We start from the raw sequence: 25,020 nt of genomic DNA, 5'->3' as shown, positions 1-25,020 counted from the left end.
TCGATCACTAAATTTCTATTTTGTTTCTTGAGATTTACGCGATTACTCATTTTAGTTCTTAAAATTTAAAATTACTTATGTTAGTCTTCTAAATTTAAGTTCAGACACTAATATGATCCCTCGATTCTGACGATAACTAGGCAAACGAAATACTGAGATTGCACCCTCCTTACTACGCTGTATAATGAGTAAACGATATTGTTTATTTTTAATATCCAAACAAGTTAAAAATGAAGAATAATAGAGATAAAAAAGAAGACGAATACTTTATTTTGGATCTCCATCGTTTTTTTTTTCTTTATATACAAAACGACGACAATTCTGACTTGTTTGGATGCTAAGGATAAACGACGTCGTTTACCCATCATCCAACGTGATAAGAAAGGTGTCATCTTAACATTCTGTTTATCTAGTCATCACCGAAAAGAGTTGAGGGACCACAGTGGTGCCTAAACTGAAATCTGAAGAACTAGTATAGATAATTTTAAATTTCGGAGACTAAAATAAATAATCGCGTGAATCTTATGTACCAAAATAGAGATTTAGTCAATTGTATAAGGTATATGTGATTAGATAAAAGATTATGAATTTAATTTTACATGAATAGTCATACAAAATTAATTCAAATTAAATTATTAGTTTATGAATTTAATTTTGTGTATTTATTATTTGTGTATTCCTAATTACTTCACTAACAAGAACCATGTTAGCACATCAAGTTATTAAAGTGCTAATAGGTTGAAAATGAATATTTTACAGTATAGTATATTATGTGTTTGTGTGTGTGATACAGATACTACAGAAATCTATTCGTGCCTGTTTGATAAGATTAAGATTGTGGTTGGACTCATTTCTTTTTTCTCTTTTGGTGGGTGATTATATATATTATATAGATTCCTATATAATGCATTGCAATCATTTCATTTTTAAAGAAATGATGATAGGATTGAAGATATAATGCATTAAATAATAATGACACAGTTTCTCTTCACGGAATGTTACTCCATCAAACATCATACAATTTAAAAATATCCATTATACCAAAAATACAGAAAAGAGAAAACCATACTCTACTAATAATTTGTATGATATATGGGGTATATTAGGATTGAAAATTTATTTTATTATTATAAGTATTATTAAGCAATGACTCTAGCGCGTAAAGGAATCAAAGCAAACTATTCAACAATGAACCAGATTATGACGTCATAGAATAAAAAAATAGTTATAATTGGTGTCTGGAACATTTTAGATTCGTTCTAGAGAATTTTTTTTACTACATCTGACAAAGTAACTTACTTGCTTGAAGACAAGGCACTGTCTTTGAAACTAACTGCAACGTGGCACCCCATTACTAACTCAAGAAGCATTTTATTATTATTTAATTAATTTAAATATTTAATTTCATATATTAATTATTTAAAAAATTAAAAAAATTATTTATTTAAATTAAATAAAAAATAATATTTAAAAATATTTAATTACACTGATTAAATATACGTATAAAATAATTTTATACCGTATATTAAAGTTAAATTAAACTTTTATTTAAAAGGAGATGAAAAAGTAATCAAAGACACATAAGTATAAATAAGCATGAATGAATGAATGAATGAATGAATGATGATTAGCATCGCCATCACCATCATCATGATCATAAACCATCATCAACCACCCATGAAATGAAACCTCACACAAAAACACAAACACTTGAGCATGTCATCATCATCGCAGGGAAGAAGAAGAATCGATTACCACCAAAGAGGACTGATAAGAACTAGTTCCATGGAGATGGAGCAGGCCTTCATTCCAGACGAGCTTGTAGTGGAGATTCTGTCAAGGATTCCAGTGAAGTGTCTTCTGAAATTCAGGTGCGTATGCAAGTCATGGAACTCTCTCATCTCTGACTCTTACTTCATCAAAAAGCACCTTCACCACTTCACACACCATAACAGAATCATTCTCAGTGCTACAACCGCTGAGTTTCATCTCAACTCTTGTTACTTAAACTCTCTCATCTCTTCAACTTCTTCAACCACCATTTCTGAGCACCTTAACTACCCTGTCAAGAACAAGTACCGCCATGATGGCATCGTTGGTTCTTGTGACGGCCTTGTTTGTTTCGCCATTAAAGGTGACTGTGTTCTTCTCTGGAACCCCTCCATTAGGGTCTCCAAAAAGTCTCCACCTTTGGGCAATAATTGGAGACCCGGTTGCTTCACTTCCTTTGGTCTTGGCTATGATCATGTCAAGCAAGATTACAAGGTTGTTGCTGTGTTCTGTGATCCCAACCACTTCTTCAGTGAATCCAAGGTTAAGGTTTATAGCATGGCAACAAATTCTTGGAGGAAGATTCAGGATTTTCCTCATGGTGTCACCCCATATCAAAATTCAGGGAAATTCGTCACTGGAACTCTTAATTGGGCCTCCAATTTCACTCTTGGACCGACCTCTTCTTGGATTATAGTTTCTTTGGATCTTCAGAAGGAGAGTTACAGGGAAATTCTGCCACCTGATTATGAAAAAGAGGAGACTTCATCAACACCTACTTTGGGTGTTCTTAATGAATGTCTGTGCATGAGTTATGATCATAAAAGAACTCATTTTGTTGTGTGGGTGATGAAGGATTATGGTGTGGCAGAGTCATGGATCAAATTGGTGACAGTTCCTTATCTTCCTAACCCTGAAGATTTTTCATATTCAGGGCCATATTATGTTTCAGAAAAGGGTGAAGTGCTTCTCATGTTTGAGTTTGACTTGGTTCTGTTTGACCCAAGTGATCGTTCCTTCAAGTATCCTAGGATTCAGAATGGCAAAGGTTGGTTTGATGCAGAGGTTTATGTTGAAACACTAGTTTCACCAATGAAGCATTAAGCTTTTTAATTTGGTTCTGTTATGTGAGTAAGAATAAAAATGTTGTAAATTATTTTAAATCTTTGCAACCTTTATTTTTGCTCCTTTTTGTTGTAAGTTCTTAATGATGTGTAATATGTCAAAGATGTGTATAGAATGATGTTAATCTTTGGTTACATCTCAGTTATGAGTTGTTTTTTTGTTGGAAATGTATATATAACTATATTTATTTATTTGTTTATAAGAATTCTGTTTTATGTATGCAGCCTCTTAAATTAATTATGAAAAAAATTTACATTTACTAATGGTAAGTTCTTGTGAAAGATTATGCTAATGAAAAGAAGTATATGCTTTCTTGCATTATTGTCTAAGAAGCATAAATTTAATAATGCATCTTAGGTGAATTCTATTGCACTTATGAAAGAATCAGAACATCCATCAAGCTGAAAAGATAAGTAACGAACTACTTTTGTGAAAAATGACATTCTTTTGATGAAAGACTAAGAAAATTTAAATCTTTTACAGATATGTGAAGATCATCCTTGAAAAATAAAGTATATGCTTTCTTGCATTGGGGTAAGAAGCACAAATTTAATGACTCATCTTCAGTTCACATTGCATTTCTAAAAGAAGAATAAGGACTTCCATCAAGTTGAAAAGATAAGTAAAGAACTACTTTTGAAGAAATTAAAAAAAAAGGAACATTCTGCTAGGGAAGGATAAAACTTGGAAAACTACTTTATGATCTCTGTGTGGTTTTATGCTAAACCGTGTTCTTTTGTCGACATAGCAAAGTAAAATGCTATCTTTGGCCATAAAAAAAAAAAAAGAAAAAAAAGAAAAGAAAAAACAAGAATGGAATAAAGCAAAATGCTAAGGAACCAAGTTCTCTGCAACCCTAACTAAGTATGTAGGGTGGCAATACCACCGGAACGCGCGTACCCACTCTGCTCCTATCCGTTCGGGGTAGGTTTTTAGCGGGTCGGGTTTTTTGGAGGCGAGGCAACGTCGGGTTTAGGTAATATCCTCCCTGCTATATATATAATTTTAATATATAATATGTATAATATATGTAAAATAATTAGCAAATGATTAATAATATTGTATCATATTTAAATTTTTACTTTAATTTATATTATGTATGTGATGATGGTTATATAAATTTTGAAATTTTATTTTATTTATTAAATTTTAATAATTATAAGAACGAAACAGGTTAGGGTTCAACGTTTTATTATCCGCAAGTAGAAGCGAGACAAGTTTTATGCGGATTGTTGTACAACGAAACAGGATCGGATAGATAAAAAATTTGCCCCTACCCGCCCCATTGCCACCCCTATAAGTATGGTATACACTGCAAGGGTAGCATTTAGTTACTGTATCCAAAGGTTATGAAAGGTAGAGAGATATTGGGATCAACAATATGCTTGGAGGAAAAAATATTAAAAAAGAAAAAAACATTAAAATTGTCTTTACTTTGAAAACGGTTTTAACAATCTTTAGAGGTACAAGAAACACATCTACTATTTTGCTTGTCTTTTTTGTTATAAAATAGATGTCAAATGATACCTAAAGAATGAAGGATCAATGGTGAATCCTGTCTGAATCAAACTATAAACTATGAGTGCATGGTATACAACTGTTAAATGAAATTATTACTTGATGTTGGAGCACTATATATGATTATATTTACTCTACTCATAGGTGACATTTTAGCCTTAGACCTAATTATTTAGTCTTTCAATTATGTGTTATAGTTTAAAAAAATCATGTATGTAAGTTAGTGATAAGGTTCACTATTAAGTAATCTGAAAAATCATAATGTGAGGAAATAGAGTCCCACATGATGCACCATAAATGTGAAATAATTTATCATAAATGGTCCAATAAGATGATGCTAGTGTCAGCTCAAGCTCACAGACTGAATATACAAATGAATAAGTCCAAAACACTGCATTTGAACTCTTAATCGAAGTTTATCTTTACTCTATAGTAACCATCTTTTTCAATTTTTCATCTACTCTCATCCTAATTAGCTTGAAAATCTTCAACTTGATAACTGCATTCAATCATGTCCTTACCCTGAACTTCCATTGGGTTGGGGACCTTTATCTTTTAGAAGATAAGAAGTGAATGTTCAAGATAAGGACATCATTGAGAGAGTAGAAACTAGTGGCTTATCCTCTATTCCTTTGCCATCCCAAGGCAAAATTAATACTAAAGTCACACAATAAATTAATAAAAGTAATGTATAAATTAAATAAAAGATAATTTCATAATTCCTAAGGTCCTATCACCTATTCCATTTGCAAGACCCCTCATTCGTTCGTTGCCCATAAAAGTAAAAACACAAAAAGATACAAACTTTACCATTGGGCCATTGGAAGACAGAGGTAAGGTTTCTTGCCTGCTAAGTATTGTAGACCCAGGCTTCTATTCCTTGGTAAAATTTTTATTCCCAAAATAAATGGAGACCTTTGTCTCATTAAAAGAGTAAAACTCCAAAACAGTTAAAAAATCAAAAGATAAAACATATCATTGAGGTAACTATGTGGAGCTTGGGCCATTCTATAATGGTGTTTTTACTGTGAATAATTCTGATTTATAATTCACTCCACTTAACCACAGTTGGCAAAATTGACCAACAAGCTTCTCATATAAGCAGCGTTTAATAGCAGGTGTGATTTGTTGACAAGCTATTGCCCATTCCATGTCCTACCTACCGAAAAAAACAGAGGGCGAGAAAAAGACAAAGTAGAGAGTAACAGAAGTACAGAACCCAGGGGTGCTTGGAATTTTCTGTGGTTTGGCTTATCCATTTGCCTCTATATGTCTGCATCAATCTAGTTCTCAAAGACTGATAGGGACTTGCCTTCTCCTCTTGCATGACTCAGTTGGTATGATGTTTATATAATATAACAGTTACAATTTCTAATATCCCACTGCATAAAGAAGGAAATTATGCTCTCAATTGGTATAAACCTATTTTCTATTTGATTCCAGTACCAAAACAAGAAGCTGACTTCATTTTCATTTTCCAAATCACATCAGAAAAATGAAAACCCAGTAATTTTGGATGATAAATGGGCACGGCTTCAACATATTTACTTTTAACCTACCAAATATTGATTTTAGAAAAAAATTATGAGAAACAAGCTTTAACCCAAACTACAATTTATATCACCAATCAAATCTCATCAACAGTCATCTTAACCACTCAATACAGTTTTTCTTTTCCCTCTACTGAATAAAAATTCCCTTTTTTTTTTACTTAATCGATAAAGTTGGGAATGCATTTAGCAAGAAGAATATGATTAGTAAGACTGTAAGAGATCCTCCTTCAAATACAATGATGATTACTTCAAACCATTTTATCACCAGATACAGCAGATGCTGCTCACTGGAAACCCCCACCTGTAGTATATATTGCGGTGGAAATACAAAATAGGGGTGGTGCAGCTTAATTAATACAAATCAAGGTGAAACCGATGTCACACTTTATCATAAGAAGGCTCTAATGTTAATCCATCTAAGAAGTCAGTAATCTCCAGGGAAGGGATCAAGCGACTGATAGAAACAGAAAACTGAACCATCGATTACTTTGAATTGTTGAAATACTAAGATGGACGCAAAATGTTTATAATTGATTAGAAGAGCTAAACTGATATCACAAATGAACAATTCAAGGCTTCAGGGTAAAAAAGAAACAATCTTACAACTATGTACAACCTCACAGAAGTATTCATCACCTGTGCCAACAAAGCTTTCTCCCACCCTCACGCAAAATCTCATAAGCAAGTTTATACTTTTCAATAGATGTTGCACCTGCATCTATGTACTTAGCCGCAGTTTCTCTTAGACTCCATAGCATCAAACTCCGGAGTTCCTGAGAACTACTCCATGACTCTAAATCAGGGAAAACACCATCCTCAGCATTTTTAGTCCATCTGTGCAAGATGTAGCGAGAAGGAACTTCTCTTAATTCCAGTATCTGGAAAACCCTCAAAGCATGTCTACAAAGAACACCTTCATATTCAAACATCTGACAGCTACAACTAATGCTAAGATTAGATGCATTAAATGTAACTATATGGTGTTTCTCCATATCATTTCCACCCTTACGCACCATATATCGGCTGATGCTCCCTTCTTGAAAAGCTTTAAACCCAAGATAACTATAGCACTGCAAAAGCTCTTTTTGAAGTACTTTGAATATGGTAAGAGTGTAAAGCCTTCTACATTGTTCTTCAACTGGCTCCTTTGTTTGCAAAAATGGTTGAAAATTAGAAGTATTGAAATCCTCGTTTCTTTCTTCCTCCCGGCGTCGCTCAAGACCTCTTTCATACCTTGGAATAAATTCCACGAGAGACGTTTGGCCATTTAAAATTGCACCAAAGAATGAATCAACACTTTCATTCATGGGTATGCCAGCAAAAAACGTGCCCCTTAAATATAATGGAACCCAGGATGCCCGCTTCTCATACATTTCTTTTAGCCAAGGATTGTCCTTCAGTCCATATTTGTTGAGTAAGGCAGCCCATGTGGCGTCAAATTCATCAACGGTCTGACTCTGGTAAATGCATTTGTCATAATCTTTTGTAAATCCATCACCCATTATACCCAAATTCTCTTGTTCCTTTGCCTTGATTTGCCACAATGAAAAGCGATGATGGGTTCTTGGAAAGACTTTTCTTATTGCCCTCTGGATTGCAATGTCCTGATCAGCAATTATCGATAGAGGCTGCCGGCCAGATGCTGCCCTCAGCCATGTCTGAAATAACCACGCGAAAGACTCTTCAGATTCATCAGCAATCAAAGCACTTCCAAGAAGCACAGGTTGCCTGTGATGGTTAACTCCAATAAAGGTGGCAAACGGCACCAAATAGACACTCTTACGGTAGGAAGTGTCAATAACAAGGACATCACCAAACTGACTACATGAATATCTAGATCTGCCATCAGCCCAAAATAGGCTCATACAGTTACCATTGTCAACTTCCACAGCATAAAAGAATCCTGTATCTTCTGCTTGTCTTGATTGAAAATACTCTAGAAGCATGCTGTACCAATCACTTTTAATGTGATTTTGTCTAGTTCCTCTGGGGACAGGATAGTTGTCTATCCGAAATAAATCACCATTTACGAATCCAGTATCTACCTCTTCAGCCAAAATATTGGAATCAGGAATACTTTTTGGCCTACCCTCCCTTTCAGAGCCCAAATCATGATTATGATCTTTGTGGAGACGGTCCACCACCCACTTTCCCGATGGCTGTCTCTTAATCCTCAAATAGGCCCCGCACCCAACCCGTGAAGGGTGCTGGAACCCTTCTTTTGAGCACACAAATCGGCGGGATGTGATCAATCCATCATTCTTAGAACGAAATAATTGACCAATTCGAACTCCAAAACCAACATATGCTGCATATGCATGATAAAATTGGTAGGCTTCATTGGGTGAACCAAACTCTTGACCTACATATGGTTCAGTTCGGAACTGTCCTTCGAGTTCTTCCTTTCTCAGTCGCTTGAAATCAATAATGCCCATGGGACCAGAAGATTCATTACAGGATTCAAGCAATTTCTTCCTTGGCCTACGGGATACTTCAGTAAAGGACTTGAAAGCTGCAGCACCTTTCTGCTGCACTGTTGGTGTGCAATTTCCATTTTCAATTTCAAGATCATGATTGTGATCCTTTTGGAAATGATCAACAACCCACTTTCCAGAAGCATTTATTTGCACTCTTATGAATGCTGGACAACCTGTTCTCGAACTGAGCTGATATCCCTCCTTTGAGCACACATATCTTCGAGAAGAAACTGACCCATTTGATCTTGATCGATACAGCTGACCAATCCGAACTTTAAATCCAACTCGATTTGCATATGACGTGTAGAACTTGAGTGCATCATCCGGTGAGTCAAATTCCAAACCAATGTACGGTTCACATGAAAAATCTATTTCCTCCTCCACATTGATATTACTCATTGCAAGCTCAGTACCTACAGGGTTCTCCTTCAAAATCATGCTCACAAGTCATTCTCCATTTAGTTTAATTATTGGTATCGACAACAGAGTAAGGTCATGGCAAAACTTGGGGTGTTTAAAGTTTAAACTCTTTAAAAAGCTGATCTTTTATGTTTCTCCTCTCAGGTGCAAGCAGAAGCACGCCGAGTGTTTCTAACGACGAGGCACCGTTCCTGCAACAGCTGAAAGATTCATGCTGTCAAACAAATATAATGATTCCCTATCTTAATTCTACAGGCAGGTTTCTCCAACGATCTAAGTAAGCACACAATTTGATCGGAAAATAGCATAATCTAATTGATAGGGATCGCAACAGAATAATGAAATCTAATGAGAGTAACGAAGATAAAGGAACAGCGCGTGAAATTAAGAAGTTGAGAGAGGGAAAGCATGATAAGAAGGAAGTCAACGCAGCAGGAAAGAAAGCAAAAAGCTAGGGTTTTTGGGGAACTAAATTACCTCGTAGGATTTGGTGGATTGATTCATAGCACGAAAGAGAAACTGGAGATTCAAAAGTGTGCGTGCGAGTGGCGAGTGGCGAAAGGTGATTGCGAAAAGAACTTAAACTAGAGGGTCGGGGTTGGTGAAGAACAGGGACTCGGAAAGGGAAACGATCACAAAACGCAGATTATGATGCCGTTTTGATGTTCTTCTTCGAAGTGTTTGACCTTCGCTGGATAAACATACATGATACATGTCCCAGCTCCAAAGGCTCCGATTCTTTTCGGGTATCCACTTCTGCAAAAAACCCACTCATCATTTTAATAACTAAATTATTTTTAAATAGAAATACTTACGAAATTTAATACTCAATTTTTTATTCTGAAATTTAAATTCAAATTTAATATAACTCTTCAAATTTTAATATATTTAAATTAGATCTTGAAATTCACAATGACAATTCACATTAATCTTTGAATTAATTCTTAATTGATTTGGTATATTAACTTGTTATAATTTAAATTTTTTATCTAAATTTTATATGATCAAAATTTATTAGAGTTTTAAAAACTTGATTGTTGCTCTCAAAATTTTTAAATTAAAATGTTTATTGTTGTTTTTTGTAAAGATGTTAAAGATTCAATCAAATTTTTAAAATGTCTAATAAATCTTAGCCACATAAAATCTAAGTCAGAAGTTTAAATTTTAGCAAGTTAACATATAAAATTAATACATTATTTATAAAAATTGACTTAAAATTTAAAATGAGTTATTATTATAAATTTTATAAGCTAAATTAAATCAATTATAATTTTAAGCATCAATTTAAATTCGGCCTTAAAATTTTTAGGGCCAAACTCAATATTAGTTCTATTTATCGACCATCAAAATTCTCAGACAGTGAGTGAAATTATAATAAAATAATAATAATAATAATTTCAAAATGGAAAAAAAATGAGTGAGTGAATTTGTTTGTTATGACTTTTATTGGTTAATTTTTTATTGACTGTAATTTGTTAGTAATTTTGGTGGTAACAATGTATAATTTATAATGACAAATTTATTATGTAATTATTTGTGCAGTAATTATTCTATGGTGCTTGTGAGTTGTGACCATTGATGGAGTCAAAGGTAAAATGCATATATATTGAGATGAAAGAGTTGGGTTGAATATTTATTTGTAGAGAAAAGAAAGATAGAAAAGGTCGTGGAAGATGTTTCAAGCGGGGCAGGGGTACGCCAATGTGGCGACGAGCGAGCCCGTTAGCAAGAAGCCGCATCAATACGACGTCGAATCGGGCGAGACGCTGTTCCCCGGACTCAGCCCCGGTGAGAACCAGCTCCGATGGGGATTCATACGCAAAGTCTACGGGATCCTCTCCTTCCAGATCGTTCTCACAACCCTCGTCTCCCTCCTCACCGTCTTATATTCCCCGCTCAACGATCTTCTCCGAGGGAATTCCCTTCTCCTCCTCATCGTCGTTTTTCTTCCCTTCATATGTACGTCAATCAATTGGATTTTCTCATGTTTGGATCTCGGGAACCTTTGCTTAAAAACTCTATTTTTCAAAACAATTCATAATTTTTTGATTATGCAGCCATTTTTGGGGGTTTTGTATGTAATTCTGAATTGAATTGTAACCTTGTTATTTGAATGTGTTGTTTGCAGTTTTGATCCCATTACTCAAGTATCAGCAGAAGCATCCCCACAACTACATCTTATTGGGGCTTTTCACCGTCTCGATTAGCTTGACCGTTGGAATTTCCTGTGCCAACACAGAAGGTTTAGTGCCATTCTTCCTCTGCTTTTAGATGTAGAATTCCAAGAACCATTAATTGTTTTTTTGTGGCAGCACTGCAGGTTGTTGCTGTTATGGTTTATCTGATTGTTGTCATGTCTTAATGGAAATTATTGCAGGAAAAATTGTGCTTGAGGCTTTGATTTTGACCTCTGCTGTGGTTTCCTCACTCACTGGCTATACCTTTTGGGCTTCCAAGAAGGGCAAGGATTTTAGCTTCCTTGGCCCATTTTTATTCACTAGTCTCTTTACCCTGTTTCTCGTTGGCATGATGCAGGTTAGAATAGAATCCATCCCCTTTTTCATTGAGTTATACTAATTAATCCTTCTGTTCCACATTGATGATCATTTTGACTTTTAGTTACATTCATAAACCAATGCATTTGTACACAATTGTCTCTAGATGGATTGTTTTGTCAATGTACCAAAAAATTCAAAACAACCATCATTATAGAATGGACAGATGGATGGAGTACTCAGTAGTCTTTTTTTTATGTGGTTTTATAAATCTCCAATTAGTTAGTTTAACATTCTAGTATTGGGTTCTTGTTGACTTGCATGTTACTTAAGACTCCTTGTCCTTTGGCGCAGATGTTCTTCCCATTTGGACCAGCAGCTCATGCTATTTATGGTGGAATTGGTGCTATGATTTTCTCTGGTTACATTATATACGACACTGACAACCTTATCAAACGCTTCACTTATGATGAGTACATTGGTGCTTCAGTCACTCTCTATCTCGACATTCTGAACTTGTTCCTTGCCATCTTAAATATGCTGAGGGAGGCAAACAATTAGCCACTCATCCTGCGTGAACTGAGGTTTTGTCAATTAAAATCTCTGAAATAACTTTGTTACCTCTTTACAATATACCCTAGGAAGTATTCTGATTATAACACTATGCTCCTCTACTCTAGTATTCTCTTACAGTTGAGTGTCTTGGGTGACATGAAAAATTTGTTGGTTCACAATTGTATCTTATGATGTATTATATATATAAAAGAATATTGTGCAAAATGTTGTTCATTCCTTTTAGTTATTTATTCTGAGGTGAGTTTCCCTTTGAATTTATATGATACATAGAGTCATAGATTATCAAACAAGCAACCTGCTTTATGTGGAGATCAGCATTATAAAGCTAAAAGAGATTCAGAACATCAATATTTTGTTGATGAGTACAAAGTGGATCTTACGTTTAAAACATTCGACCTTTTGATTTTGCTAGGTGGTATCCAAGTATAGTGTTACTTGTGAAATCTCAATGAAATTTGTCAGTATCATTTTTTTTTCTGATCTAATAAGGATTCTCATTACGATCTGAATCTTATTCTGATATCAAGGAAGGTAAAAGATGTTTTATTTGTAGCTACCTTTTGCAATATTACTATTTGCAACCACCATGGCCAAACCCAAGTTTTCCTCCTGCAACATCATACACTACCTCTAGTGTTCTCTGCTGGTAGTTTCCAAGAAGTACAAAATCTTCGCCTCCGGGAGTTTCTGGAGTTGCTGCAAATGGGAAACAAACAACAGTGGAGTTGTAAGGTATAACTACTCCACTGGGTGGTATATCCAAAAGAAGTCCATCTGCAAACAAGAAGCTCATTCTTGGAAGTTTAAGCTTCTTGTGACCGCCAACGTTGTAACATGTATCGGCAACAGAAATTGCTCCCACAAATCTATAACCGGTCATGGCTTTTCGATATGCTTCTCGCAACTTAATGTAATCCTTGGAAGGTAACCTTGTAATGACAGTACCAGAATCAATGAATGCAGTATCCTTCTTAACAGTTATGGGAATAGTGGTGCTACCAACTTTTATCCCAGTGAGTTCAATGGCATTATCTCTTCCTAGCTTTGTGAACTTTAAGGATTTCGAAACTCGTTTAGTCTTACCAAATCTGAGAAAACCAACACGGTTTGGATTTGAGGGGAGACAATATGAAAACACTTTGTTATATGTATTGGAAGTTTGTTCTACAAAGGATAAGAATCCTTGGCCAAGCCCAATTATGCCATCAGTCTTGTCAAGGGTGGCATTAAAGGTGACTTCGTTGCACCCAAACATGATCCCCTTGAAGGTTTTGGAGCCAACAAATAATGTTTCTTTAGCCATGTATCCGAAGATCAAAGATCCATCTAAATAAGCTCCCAGATACGTGCAAGATGAGGAAACGCATTGTGTGTACCCTGCACCATTCATGAAATTCAGAAGGAGTTATGATGCAGATTCCTAAACATGATGCCGTCAATGTTTTGGAATCTTGAAATATAATAAATTCATTTTGATCACACAATTACCTAAAGTAGTATTGGTCAAACTGCATGTGTGTGAGGGACAAGTAATTTTGGTGTAGGTTGAAGATTTTGATGGATCAAAAAGTGGACGTTTTGGCTGGTAACAATCATGATTCGGCTTTCCCAGCTTGCAGGGTAGACATTGAATCCATAAGAGATCACTACCGGTGTCAATGTTGAATGTGAACATCCTTTTAGGTGTTCCTATCCCCACATTTATAACATATGTGCTATCTTGCCATCTGAGTTGAACCTGGTTCTTTCCATAGCGCTGCCTCGACACCATCAAGCTCGCTCTTTTTTGGTCTCTGTCAAGGATTTCAAGCATAGATGGAGCATTTGCTTTTCCATGGTTCTTTGGGGAGCAGGGTCCATAGTTGTGGACTAGTTCCAGAGACTCCTCTTCTTCCGATGACACTACATAGTTCAAACCAAATAAGAAATCTGATAGAGAGTAATAAACAATACATTGCAATAATACAAATTCATGATCAAATATCATCAACTGAGAAGGAACATTCACTTCACTTCAATTTCGTTTGATGAAGTAAGAAACAAGAAGGAATGAACCAACCTTGTTTAGAAGAAGGGTTGCATGTAGAGGTTGGCAGCAAAGAGCTGACTTCAACAACATTGAAATGGTTGCTGATTTGTGTAGTTGTTGTATCATCACTTTGAAAGGCAACACTCTTGTGTACAGAATCAGGAACATTATGTAATCACCAAATTCGATGTGCATTAGCTAGAAAATTATTCAATTGTTACACATTATTCAAATGCGGACATATAGGAATTCAATTTATTCAAACCACTCCACTAGTTAAAGGATTGTATTGTTGTTTCCTTAAGGTGATTATTGTTATTCAACATGTCACACGCTGACATGTCAGATAATGTGTCTACGTGGCTTTGTCTCCTTCGTTATGAGGACAAATCACCTGTTGCCAACCGGTTCTAGGGATTGGATTGAACAATTACGAAAATGGATGGAATCGATTTGTGTTTTTATAATTGTTAGGAGGCGGAATGTCCTTCGAGTAAATAGTTAAGGACCGGAAAAGGCTTTTACTCTTGTTATTTGTCCCTCATTAGTAAAATTTAAGGTATTTTTTAATCTTCTTGAAATTTGGAAAGGTGTAGTTTCACCAACCAGTAGCACTAAGATTCCAAAGGACAGACACAGAATCTGTTCACATGTGTTCTGAATTGAGAACCCTATCTGCATGTCTGTTTAGGAACTTATCTGATCTGATGGTAGATTTCCGGCCAATGATAATTCTAGCAGTTCATGTGTGCCGCTTCAGTTGCCTATCTCCTTTAGTCCTTCACCATAGCAGATTACAAGACAAGAAGTGAAGTTCCCCACACAATGATTCATGGAAGGGGTTAAAAGTTAAAAGAGATTGAAGGGTGCATTAAGTAATTTGACTGTAAAATTGATATTCTTGATTTTTGTTACAATACAATGAGAACAAGCCTTTATCACTTTATGCAATAGCAGTTAGCAAGTCATAGATTAGAGGCAAAATCTGTTGCAAAGAGATAAGTACTTGAACTAACATTTAGGTAAAGAAAGTAAGGGTATGTTTTAACTTTTTATTTTTATTCAGTGTTTTCTGTTTTTAGAATTTTGCAAAGAAAAAAAAAACAATAAAAACAATCAAATTTTGTTATCTGTTTTCACTTCATGGCTTCTCTTTTTTCATAAAATTCTGAAGAAAATAAAAACACAAACCAAATGCTTTCTAAGTAACTGATTTCACCTTCTAGAACCAGCATTCATTAGCAACATTACTAACATTCATTCATCTATTTTGGTATATTGCATACAAGGTTATCCCTACCCTCTAGAATTAAGCAATAAAAACATGAGCATTATATGGTCATCAAACATTACAGCTCTTGTTGGACTTATGTGATTACAGATAAAGACATAATATTACAATATTGAAAAATGTAAAACATATTACTAATCATGGAATACTTTTCCAGAGTAATCTTCAGAGATGCTGACAAGTCACAAGATTGCACCTAACAGAGTTTAAATTCCCAGCAATTGTATTGTGTGATCCGTGAGTGGTACACTAGTCATGCACTTACATTACAAACAATTTTGCAACATAATAGTCTGTGCTCAAGCTCTCAAATCCCATGGTTATGAATTTATGATAAGTTTAGGGAAAAGAGACAAATATTGGGAGGAAAAAAAAGAATTACACGCCCATCATCGTTTCTTAAAGCCATACTTTTTGCGTTCATAGAATAGATCGGTTTTGGCACTCCCTAAATTAACAATTTTGGGGCAGCCATCCCTATCTTTCTCTTGCTGTGTGCATTCCTTGCAGTAGTAGGCATCAGATATCCCTACCCCTCCACATATTACGCAGCGACCTTGAAATGATCCATAGTTGCATTCATCGCAAACCCGGACAAGTGTACAAGGACGCACGTAAGAGTCGCATATGACACACTTGCCGTCGCATTTCTCACAAAGTCTTCCAATGGCAATTCCAGGCTGTTTCCGGCACATAATCAAATCAGGATGATGCTTGGCCATAATTTCAACAGCCTGCTAAATGCTGAGTATATATATAATATAACCTGCAAGTAAATCTAAAGTTGAACATGTAAATGGTAAAGTATCTCAGTAAAACACTACAACTCTTACCAAACAAAACAAGGTAAATTACAAAATTTACAACAACATATTGAGTCACTTCAATTTTTATTGTTTAAGATGAGTGAATTTGTAACTAATAATGCTAACATAAATAAAAAATTTACAAATCAATGAAACATATTCAAATCATCAGCTCAAATATTGTATATTTAATATTCTTCCCCACATTAGCTATAATTTGGTCTTCATACAAGCAGATAATGGATTATTATGACAATAAAACAATGCATTAATTAAAATTTTAAGTTGTTTTCCCTGCTAAACAAAGTGGTTTTTGAATTTGAAATCATGATGATCTAATCATTATCAAAATCCCAGATAGTGTTAAGCAGATCACGAAAATGGTAATTCACATGTTAGGATTCAAAGCACAAGGTTCCTTCTTTCCCTTTAACACAAAAAAGTGCAGAAGAAACCAAAAGCCACTCATAATAACATACAAACGGTTCCAAACCCAACCTTAGTTTCATGACAACATAAAAATAAAAATAACATTTCAGCAGTGGCAACAGTTTCAAAATAAGCCCCAATATAGTGAAATTGAAACTACCCTTAGGCCGCTAATAGTACTGAAGAACTAACCCTAAACCAGTAAAACACCGTTAACAGGTACACTACCAAAAAACCCAACATTTTCACTCATACAAAGAACATGGTTCACTTGGATTCAACACTATCCATGTATTAAAGCTTAAAAAGAAAAAATTAATCTACAAAAATAGGTAATGATGACAACCCACAAGCATAAATCTTAGATGAAGAAAGGTCACAGCAGTAAAAGAAAGAGTAGCGTACAAGTGCAGAAAAGGGAAATCAAAAGGAAGAAGAGATACCTGTGCTGCCAAGAGGAGCCTTTAGTCTTCAAGGAATGTTGCCGACTTTGCTGAAGCCAAGGAGGAGAAAAACTAAATCAATAGGGCTCACACTCATATATTTTTTTAAGTTAGGAACAAAACTCGAACTGGCCATTTTTAAGTTAATATAAAACTTTTTATGTTATTTGAGTTATATTTTATTGATTTACTAGTTTATATATTATAGGAAAATTTTCAAGTGTACTGTCGTACTGATATTTTAGTAATTTTTAATTATTAATTTTAATTATAAAAAATATATATAATATTTATAATTAAGATCGATTAAAAATTATTGATATATCTATGACAGTATACTTGAAAATCTTCCTATATTATATATAATATATATACAACATATATATACAACAGTAACATAATATAATATATTATTTATGTAATATATAATAGTCAAAATAGATAACTTAAATTTCGTTAATATTTTAAATTTTACAAATGTAAATAACCATAAAAATTATTTTATAATGTGTAAAAATTAAATTTTTTTATGTAAACAAATTTAATTAATTATGATTTAATATAACAATATAAATAATGTTTGAAGCGTTTAATTAAAGGCCTGTTTGATATGTTTTAAAAATAAATTTTTTGAGTTTTTAACTTATAAAAGTTAGTAGTATTAATATTGGGTGTAATTTTTAAAATTAAATTGCAGTTTTTTAAGAAGCTATTTAGGAATTTATAGAGAAGTTAAAAAAAATTATTTCTCTCATAATACTATTATTTTTTATCACATTTTTATAAAATAAGTACTATTAAAACTAAAAATCCAAACACAAAATAACTTATTTATAAATTACTTTTAACATAGCCATTTATTGTTTAAACTATTTTTTTAAAAGAAATTTAATTAAATTGTTTACCAAACTGAACCTAAGTACTTTTGAAAATCTCTTCTTATCTTTTTTATTATGTACTAGTTTGAATTGGTTTTTTTGAGTTAAAAATTTTTTTTAAAATAAAATATTTTATTCAATTTAAAACTTATTTGAATACGTCTTTAAAAAAATATTTTTATTGAAAAAATAAATATAATTATTTATTTTAAATATAATTTGTTACCTGACAAGTTATTATTTGCCACTCTAAGGTCCTTTGAAGAGGAACTCTCTCCTCTTAATATGCATGTAGAGACTCTCACTCTCTTCTCCAATGGCTGGTCTTTTCTCATGGTACAAAAAGTGAAAATGGAACTTTTGGAAATTGTAGCGTTGAAGTTGCTCTTATAATATTAATGTTTAGAGTAATTTTTAAAATTAATTTATAACTTTTTAAAAAATTATTTAAATATATATAAAAAAATTTAAAAAATATTTTTTTAGAATAAAAAGTTTTTTATTATTTTTTTAAAAAAAATATTTTAGAACTAAAAAACTAAACACAAAATAATTTATGTATAACCTACTTTTTATTTAAGTTTTTATGTTTTAAACTCTTTTTTCAAAAGATTTTAGTTAAATTGTTTACCCAAATTGACTCTTAATCTGTTCAGATATTATAAGGGTTGGCAGCCTTATTTTTTGCGAATCACTCTATATTCCTAATATATTATAATATATAGTTAAAATTTATTAGACATGTATAATAAAAGTATAAAATTAATCAAGATCAAACTTACCTCTTCCCTTTTATTTTAATTTTAACATAAAATTTATTGTAATTTTATTATTTTTAATTTTAATATAGATTTAATTTTGTATTTTTGTTTTATTATATATTTTATGAAATATAGAATAAATAAATATTGTGTTTAATTGAAAAAAATATTTATCATAGATAAAGTTGAATGAAAAATTTTGGAGTGCAAATAAGATTATAATTGGAAGATTCTCAACCACGAATGGGGTATAATTAAATTTTAGAGAAGATTTAAACCTACGAATAAGATTAGGATGGAATCTAAGTCATACTTTATTGTTAATCAATTTCAATTTTGTTCATTTAAAATACTTAGAATTTGTCAAATATAATAAATAATTGAAAAATGTACCTTTTTATTTTAGAAAATGCTATTTAACACTAAAATCAAATATAGACATTCTGTATTTATATAAAAATGCATGTGTAATTCAATTTATTTTTAATATATATTTTATATTTTAATGTGTAACTAATTTTAATTATTAATTTCGGTGTATATCTCATAAGTGGAGAAAAGGACAAATAGATCTCTAACCTTTTTTTCGGGAGACATTTTCGTCCCCGACGATTGGAAAATATATTCATATCCCTGACCCTTTAAAAATATGGACAAATCTACCCTCCCTTTAAACTCAGTCCATTAGCCTCGTCGAAAAACGTTGAGGTGGCTCCCGTGGCGATGATGTGGCCGTAACGGGATGACACGTGGGCAAGACCTTTTGAAAATAGGACGTATTAGTCCCCAGCGTCCAAAACGACGCCATTTCTCCCCCACCCCTCCAAACACAGTTTAATTCCCATATGCAATACCCATAACAGCCATGTTTGCTCCTTTGAATTATTGAAAACCTAAGAAGACCAACGATCAAAGTCCCTCCCCCCTGTTTCTTCCTCCAAAAATTATACTACGTGAAAGAGCAATCGGTCCGTGGTGAAGTTGCTGTGGGAGGCCAAGAAGGAGGTTTCTGTTGAGGTCGTAGTTGCTGTCTTCGTCAGAAGGTAAGATTGTGATGCTTAGCGTTTAAGTTTTGGTTATTGTGGTGTGAACAAAGAGTGAAGGCAGTGTGTGTGCATGTTGAGAGTGTGAAAAACAGTGGTGTAATGTAGTGAAAAAACTGTTTTAAAAACGTTGTGGGTAGGATTAGCAGGAGGGATTGTGTTTGGATAAAGGGGTTTTGTTCATATTTTTTGTAACTGTTTTTGGACTGACACGTTGTTGATCATTGGATAAATTTCAGATGGTTGATGTTTTTGTGGTGCCGATTTTTCACCATGGAAGTAAGTTTGTCAGAGGGAGTGATGGAGCCCTGTTTTATGAAAATGGAAAGGAAGAGAAGTTCCCTGAGATGGACTTGGACTTTGTGAACTTCGAAGATCTTGTAACGTTATTTAAGGGTTTGGGTTACCGGTCATACAAGGAAGTATACTGGTATGATCCCACAAGTAGCGACATTGAGTCGGGGATGAACAAGTTAACTGAGGATGCAGGGATAAATGCAATGCGAAAGAACATATCGAAGAACCAAAACACTTTTGAGTTCCATATATATACTTTGATCACGGAGTCGATGTCCCTGAAGTTGTTGAAATGTTAGCAAGAATAGTGATGGGGCAGTGGATGTGGATGTGGATGAGATTTTAGAGGAATTGAAGACATCCTCTTCATCAGATGACAGGTACGAAAGCACAGAAGACGTACTGTACAAACCTCCACTAGCTGGAGTGGAGACCGATAGTACTGAAAGTGACAGTAATGACGGGGTAGCTGGTTGTAAGAGAAAAAGAAGTACCAAGGGTAGAAAAAAGGTAGTAACCTCGAAGAAGCCAGTTGCAAGGAGGCAAAGGTCAAAGAAAAAGTCTAAGGTTGAAAAGAAGCGGGTTCAGCATAGGACCAAGGTGAATGTAAGAGGAGAAAATAGTGCAGGCGGTAATGCTAGTGGTTAGGGGGCTGATGGGCCGAATGATCAAGGATGTGGTGGTGGTTTTCTTGGTGTGTAGCCGGATAATGCAGGGGTAGGGGATTATACATCAGTGAAGTGCCAACAGAAATGGAGAAAATCGTATTTAAGTATGAGTCCGAGGAGTTGCATACACCTATATCATCCAATGATGAAGGTAGCAGCAGGAGATTTCCTGAGTTTAATGATAACTATGCTCACTGTGAGGGGAGATTTGAGTTAGGAACCAGATTTGCTACTGTTGAAAGGTTTAAAGAGATGGTAAAGGATTCCTTCATTGCTGAGAGGAGGGAGCTGAAGTGGATAAAGAACGACAAGGAGAGGGTCAGAGTGGGTTGCAAAGATGAGGAGTGTCCATTCCTGGTTCATTTGTCCTACAACAAAACATTACAGTGTTATCAAGTAAAGACGTATGTGCAAGAACATACTTGTGCAAGAGATTTAGGGAGTAATGCAGCTGATCAGCATTGGCTTAGCAAGAAGATTGAAAAGAGGATGGCAACCCAACCCCACATGAACACCAAGGAGGCAACTGAATTCCTAAGGGAGGAATTTTTATTGTGTCCCCACCCTAAGATGGTCTACAGAGCAGTAGTGGAGGCTGGGGAGAAGATCATGGGCAATGAGAGGGACCAATACGAAAGGAGCAGGGACTACTGTGAGCAGATTCTGAAGAGCAATCCAGGTTCGACGGCCAGGTTGGAGCTCATGCCAATTCCAGAATCACCTCCTATATTCGATAAATTAAACATATGCTTGGATGCTTGTAAGAAAGGGTTCAAGGATGGGTGTAGGCCTTTGTTGCACCTAGATGGTTGTTTTTTGAAAACCTACTACATAGTTTGGCTTCTAGCAGCAGTTGCGCAGGATGCCAACAATCAGTTCTACGTTGTTGCATATGGAGTTGTCAGGGCTAAGACTAAGGATGCCTGGAAATGGTTCTTGACAAATCTTTAGGAAGACATAGGTGACGATGCCAGCCATGGGTGGACCTTCATATCGAACTAACAAAAGGTAAGCTGTAATTTTGGTTAATCAATATGTTTGGTTCACATATTACCAATTTAACTTGATATATCATTGCTTTATGTCGTCGTTCAATGCAGGGTTTACTCCCTGCACTAAAGGAGGTCATGCCACATGCAAAGCTCTGCAATTGCGTGATGCACATGTGGAAGAATTTCATAAATCGCTTCGAGAACTTGTGTTGAGTTAAGAAATTAATTAATAAAATTGATGATGACAAACATTTGATTAGTGGATTAATCACCCAATTAGTTTTGATTATTGTTTATAAGTGATGCAGGCCAAAAATAAGTCTTGCAGCAGCCCAACATCAAACAAAAGATATATGCTAATGGGCTAAATGGTAAGTGAAAAATAAAAACAAGCCCAAGTCATTCATCTGAAACAAAATTCATCAAAGAAGCAAAGCAAGGCACCAACGGGCTGAAGTAGAGAAGAACCCGATCCAAGCCCGAAATTGATTTTCAATTTCCCACCATCTTGCCTTACCAGAAGCAACGTTCCTCTCCTCTCTAATCAAGTCACATCAAGGCTTCAAAAAAGTAAGAAAGAGAAAGAAAAAAGCTTCCTCCCTAAGCTAGTAACCAAAGAAGCAAGAGAGAGAGAAAGTTTAAGCTTGAAGCACAGAAGCTAAAACAGAAAATCCAAACCAAATCAAGCTTAGGTTAAAGGTAATCCATCTCATCTTGCATGCATCAGATCTTCTTCTCTTCTCCCAACTTTCTGCTCTATCCGAAAATGGCATTCAAGGGAAAATTGTTCTCTGCCCTATTCTGCTTCACATCTACGGTCACAAGTGATACTTGGGGACCAAGTAGTTTTTCAATGGCTAAGATCAAGTTGACCATGAGCAGATTTCTATGGTTACTGCTTTGTGGCTTTCGGTCAAGATGAAGAAGTCAGAAGCAAAGTTTCTACTCTAAGGTTTAACGAGAAAAAGTGATTCTGTGGGTTGGTGAAGCTCAAGGCTCAAGGTGTTGACCTTGGAAGAAGAACCTAGCAACATGCAAGGAGAATAAAAGAAGTCTTCTTGCTCATTCAGAAGGTAAGGAGAGAAAACTAGAGTTTGTGAGTTGAGTTCTGTAAAGTTCCTCTACTTGGATAATGCTCTCTTTTAAAGAAGCATTCGGCCAACACTGAAGAACTGTATCTGAGGTTTGCAAATCTGGTTTTGCACATAGCAAAGAGGCTGCTGATGAAGTCAATCTCCTTCATGTTTTACTGATTGTAATGTATTTTTTCCAAGTTTATCTTTCTGTAATTTCTTGTGAGAAAAGGCATTGTGAGAAAGCTTAAGTAAAAGCCATGAGTGAAAAAGGCTGAGTGATACACTTGAGAGAAAAGCCTAGAGTTATTTTTCTGATTTCTTTAGGTTGGCTAAGTGTCTTGTATCTTGTACCCGTTTGGTATCCCTTTCTTAGTTGGGTTAGCACTAAGAGTGAATAGTTAGGAGTTAGCATAGCCAATGTCAAGTTAGGATAGAACTTAAGTGTGAAATTGGTGTATGTAATTCTGTTAACTATAGTGAAATTCTTCCATAATTGTGGAGGAGACTGGATGTAGGTTGCATAACATAAAGGCAACCGAACCAGGATACTTGCTGGTGTTAGCTTTTCTTTTCTCTGATGTGTTCTGTTTTCTGATAATCATGAGACAAAAATAAATTGTCTCATAAATTTTCGCTGCTGAGTTCAAACAGAATCAGAATTGCAAATCTATTTTAAAAGGGTAATAACAGCAACTGAAAAGGAAGGCATAGATTCAACCCCCCTTCTCTAAGCCTACCACAACCTTCAATTGGTATCAGGAGCTGAGGTCTCAAGAATCAAGTTTAACCACTTGGAGCAAAGATCCAATGGCAAACAACTTGGGCACAATCACAGTTGCTTACACCCTCATTGAAGGCCAGTCAAACAACCGGCCACCTTTCTTCAACGGGAAGAACTACTCCTACTGGAAAGAAAGGATAAGGATCTTCATCCAATCCATTGACTACAACATATGGAAGATTGTTGTAAGCGGTCCAAAGATCCCAACAAAAACAAGTGTTGATGGAGTGGTGACTCCAAAAGAAGAAGCTGAATGGAATGAAGATGATAAGAAGAAGATAGTGCTGAATGCTAAATCAATCAACCTTCTTCACTGTGCTATCAGCTTTGAAGAGTACCGAAAAGTGTCTAGATGCAAGACAGTCAAAGAAATCTGGGAAAAACTCCAGGTTACACACAAAGGCACCAAACAAGTAAAAGAAACGAGGATTGATATGGTGCGAAGAGAGTACGAGATGTTTAGCATGAAGGATGGAGAAAGCATTGATGAAGCGTTTGAGAGATTCTCAATCATAATCAACAACCTTGATGCTATGGGTACAAACTATGCAGAATAAACCTTGGTGAGAAAACTCCTTAGAAGCCTCACAAAAGAGTGGGAAAACAATGTCACTGTCCTAACCGAGAGTGACAACATAAGTCCCATAACCTATGATGAGCTGAGAGAAAAACTCCTTGCCTATGAAGCCACACACACAAACACAGACTCAAAGAAAAAGAGAATAGCCATCAAGTCACAAATAGAACCAAAAGAGAGTGAGTCAAGTGATGGTGTTTCAGATGACGAGCTTTTGTTTTTTGCTAGGAGATTCAGAAGGATGATGAAAAGCAAGGGCAAATACAAAGGTTCAAGTTCAAAGGAGCACAAGATAGACTTGAGCAAGGTGACGTGTCATCACTTCAAGGAGGCTGGACACTTCAAGTCAAACTGTCCAAAGCTCAAAAAGGAGGACAAAGAAAAGAAGGAAAGGAAGAGAGTACTCATGGCAGCTTGGGAGGATCTTGAGAATGACTCAAATGAAGGAGAAGAATCTGAAGGAGATGACAAAGACTGCTTCATGGCTGGAAACAACAACCTTGATGAGGTAAATTATTATGATTTGACCATTGAGGACTTGCATGCTATTATTAATGATCTCACTTTAAACACCTCAAAATTGCTTGCAAATACAATGAATGCAGATCTGAAAGAGATGTGTTAAGAGCTGAAAATAATTTTTTAAAAGAAAAAGTGAAAGAAACTAAATGTGCTTTGGACATTATTGAAGAAAACAGATTTCTAAAATCTGAACTTGAAAAATTAAAAGGAAAGCACATTGTAGATCCTTCACATGAGTTAATTGCTGAAAATGAAAGATTAAATGATATGATTAAAAGGCTAAATGGGGACTTAGCAAAATTTGCTCAAGGTTCTAACAACTTGGACAAATTACTTGCAAGTCAAAGACCATTGTTTGAAAAATCTGGTTTAAGCTACATAGCCAAGGAAGATGCAGTTTCTAATATCTCCTCTATAAAGTTTATGGCTTCTTCATCAAACACCAAAACCATACCAAACAAATCTGGTATTGAAAATGCTCCAATATTTGAAG

General features: G+C 34.8%; 6 protein-coding genes across 8 annotated transcripts; 3 read left to right on the top strand and 3 right to left on the bottom strand.

Moving 5' to 3' along the window:
- Positions 1 to 1,600: 1,600 nt before the first annotated feature.
- LOC107482679 (F-box/kelch-repeat protein At3g23880) lies at positions 1,601 to 3,036 on the top strand. Its single transcript, XM_016103207.3, has one exon. The coding sequence runs from the start codon at positions 1,717 to 1,719 to the stop codon at positions 2,872 to 2,874; it is 1,158 nt and encodes a 385-aa protein (XP_015958693.1). The 5' UTR covers positions 1,601 to 1,716; the 3' UTR covers positions 2,875 to 3,036.
- Positions 3,037 to 6,426: 3,390 nt separating this feature from the next.
- On the bottom strand, positions 6,427 to 9,618 carry LOC107482680 (protein FAR1-RELATED SEQUENCE 7). 2 transcript variants are annotated; one of them, XM_016103209.3, is made up of 2 exons: positions 9,341 to 9,618; positions 6,427 to 9,063 (listed from the first exon to the last, which is right to left on the bottom strand). In XM_016103209.3, the coding sequence occupies exon 2, from the start codon at positions 8,879 to 8,881 to the stop codon at positions 6,599 to 6,601; it is 2,283 nt and encodes a 760-aa protein (XP_015958695.1). In that variant the 5' UTR covers positions 8,882 to 9,063; positions 9,341 to 9,618; the 3' UTR covers positions 6,427 to 6,598. The 2 variants fall into 2 exon arrangements, with proteins under 2 accessions (XP_015958695.1, XP_015958696.1); XM_016103210.3 differs by having other exon boundaries at positions 6,427 to 9,054.
- Positions 9,619 to 10,493: 875 nt separating this feature from the next.
- On the top strand, positions 10,494 to 12,138 carry LOC107482682 (BI1-like protein). Its single transcript, XM_016103212.3, has 4 exons — positions 10,494 to 10,822; positions 10,992 to 11,105; positions 11,241 to 11,398; positions 11,713 to 12,138. The coding sequence occupies exons 1-4, from the start codon at positions 10,537 to 10,539 to the stop codon at positions 11,917 to 11,919; spliced, it is 765 nt and encodes a 254-aa protein (XP_015958698.1). The 5' UTR covers positions 10,494 to 10,536; the 3' UTR covers positions 11,920 to 12,138.
- A 367-nt stretch (positions 12,139 to 12,505) lies between these two features.
- LOC107482681 (aspartyl protease family protein At5g10770) lies at positions 12,506 to 14,132 on the bottom strand. The gene is made up of 3 exons (XM_016103211.3): positions 13,994 to 14,132; positions 13,423 to 13,836; positions 12,506 to 13,311 (listed from the first exon to the last, which is right to left on the bottom strand). Exons 2-3 carry the CDS (start codon positions 13,745 to 13,747, stop codon positions 12,506 to 12,508), a joined length of 1,131 nt encoding a protein of 376 aa, XP_015958697.1. The 5' UTR covers positions 13,748 to 13,836; positions 13,994 to 14,132.
- Positions 14,133 to 15,456: 1,324 nt separating this feature from the next.
- On the bottom strand, positions 15,457 to 17,049 carry LOC107482683 (PHD finger-like domain-containing protein 5A). Of its 2 annotated transcripts, none has more exons than XM_016103213.3 (2): positions 16,933 to 17,049; positions 15,457 to 16,032 (listed from the first exon to the last, which is right to left on the bottom strand). In XM_016103213.3, exon 2 carries the CDS (start codon positions 15,974 to 15,976, stop codon positions 15,644 to 15,646), a length of 333 nt encoding a protein of 110 aa, XP_015958699.1. In that variant the 5' UTR covers positions 15,977 to 16,032; positions 16,933 to 17,049; the 3' UTR covers positions 15,457 to 15,643. The 2 variants fall into 2 exon arrangements, with proteins under 2 accessions (XP_015958699.1, XP_052115989.1); XM_052260029.1 differs by having other exon boundaries at positions 15,457 to 16,020; positions 16,933 to 17,027.
- A 3,614-nt stretch (positions 17,050 to 20,663) lies between these two features.
- On the top strand, positions 20,664 to 21,530 carry LOC107482561 (uncharacterized). Its single transcript, XM_016103093.1, has one exon. It carries the CDS (start codon positions 20,664 to 20,666, stop codon positions 21,528 to 21,530), a length of 867 nt encoding a protein of 288 aa, XP_015958579.1.
- The last annotated feature ends 3,490 nt before the right edge of the window (positions 21,531 to 25,020 follow it).

Source organism: Arachis duranensis, chromosome 4 (assembly GCF_000817695.3).
Source record: "Arachis duranensis cultivar V14167 chromosome 4, aradu.V14167.gnm2.J7QH, whole genome shotgun sequence".
NCBI classification, from domain to species: domain Eukaryota; kingdom Viridiplantae; phylum Streptophyta; class Magnoliopsida; order Fabales; family Fabaceae; genus Arachis; species Arachis duranensis.
Note: the sequence above shows the minus strand (reverse complement) of the source record. Positions and strands in the feature narration are given on the sequence as shown.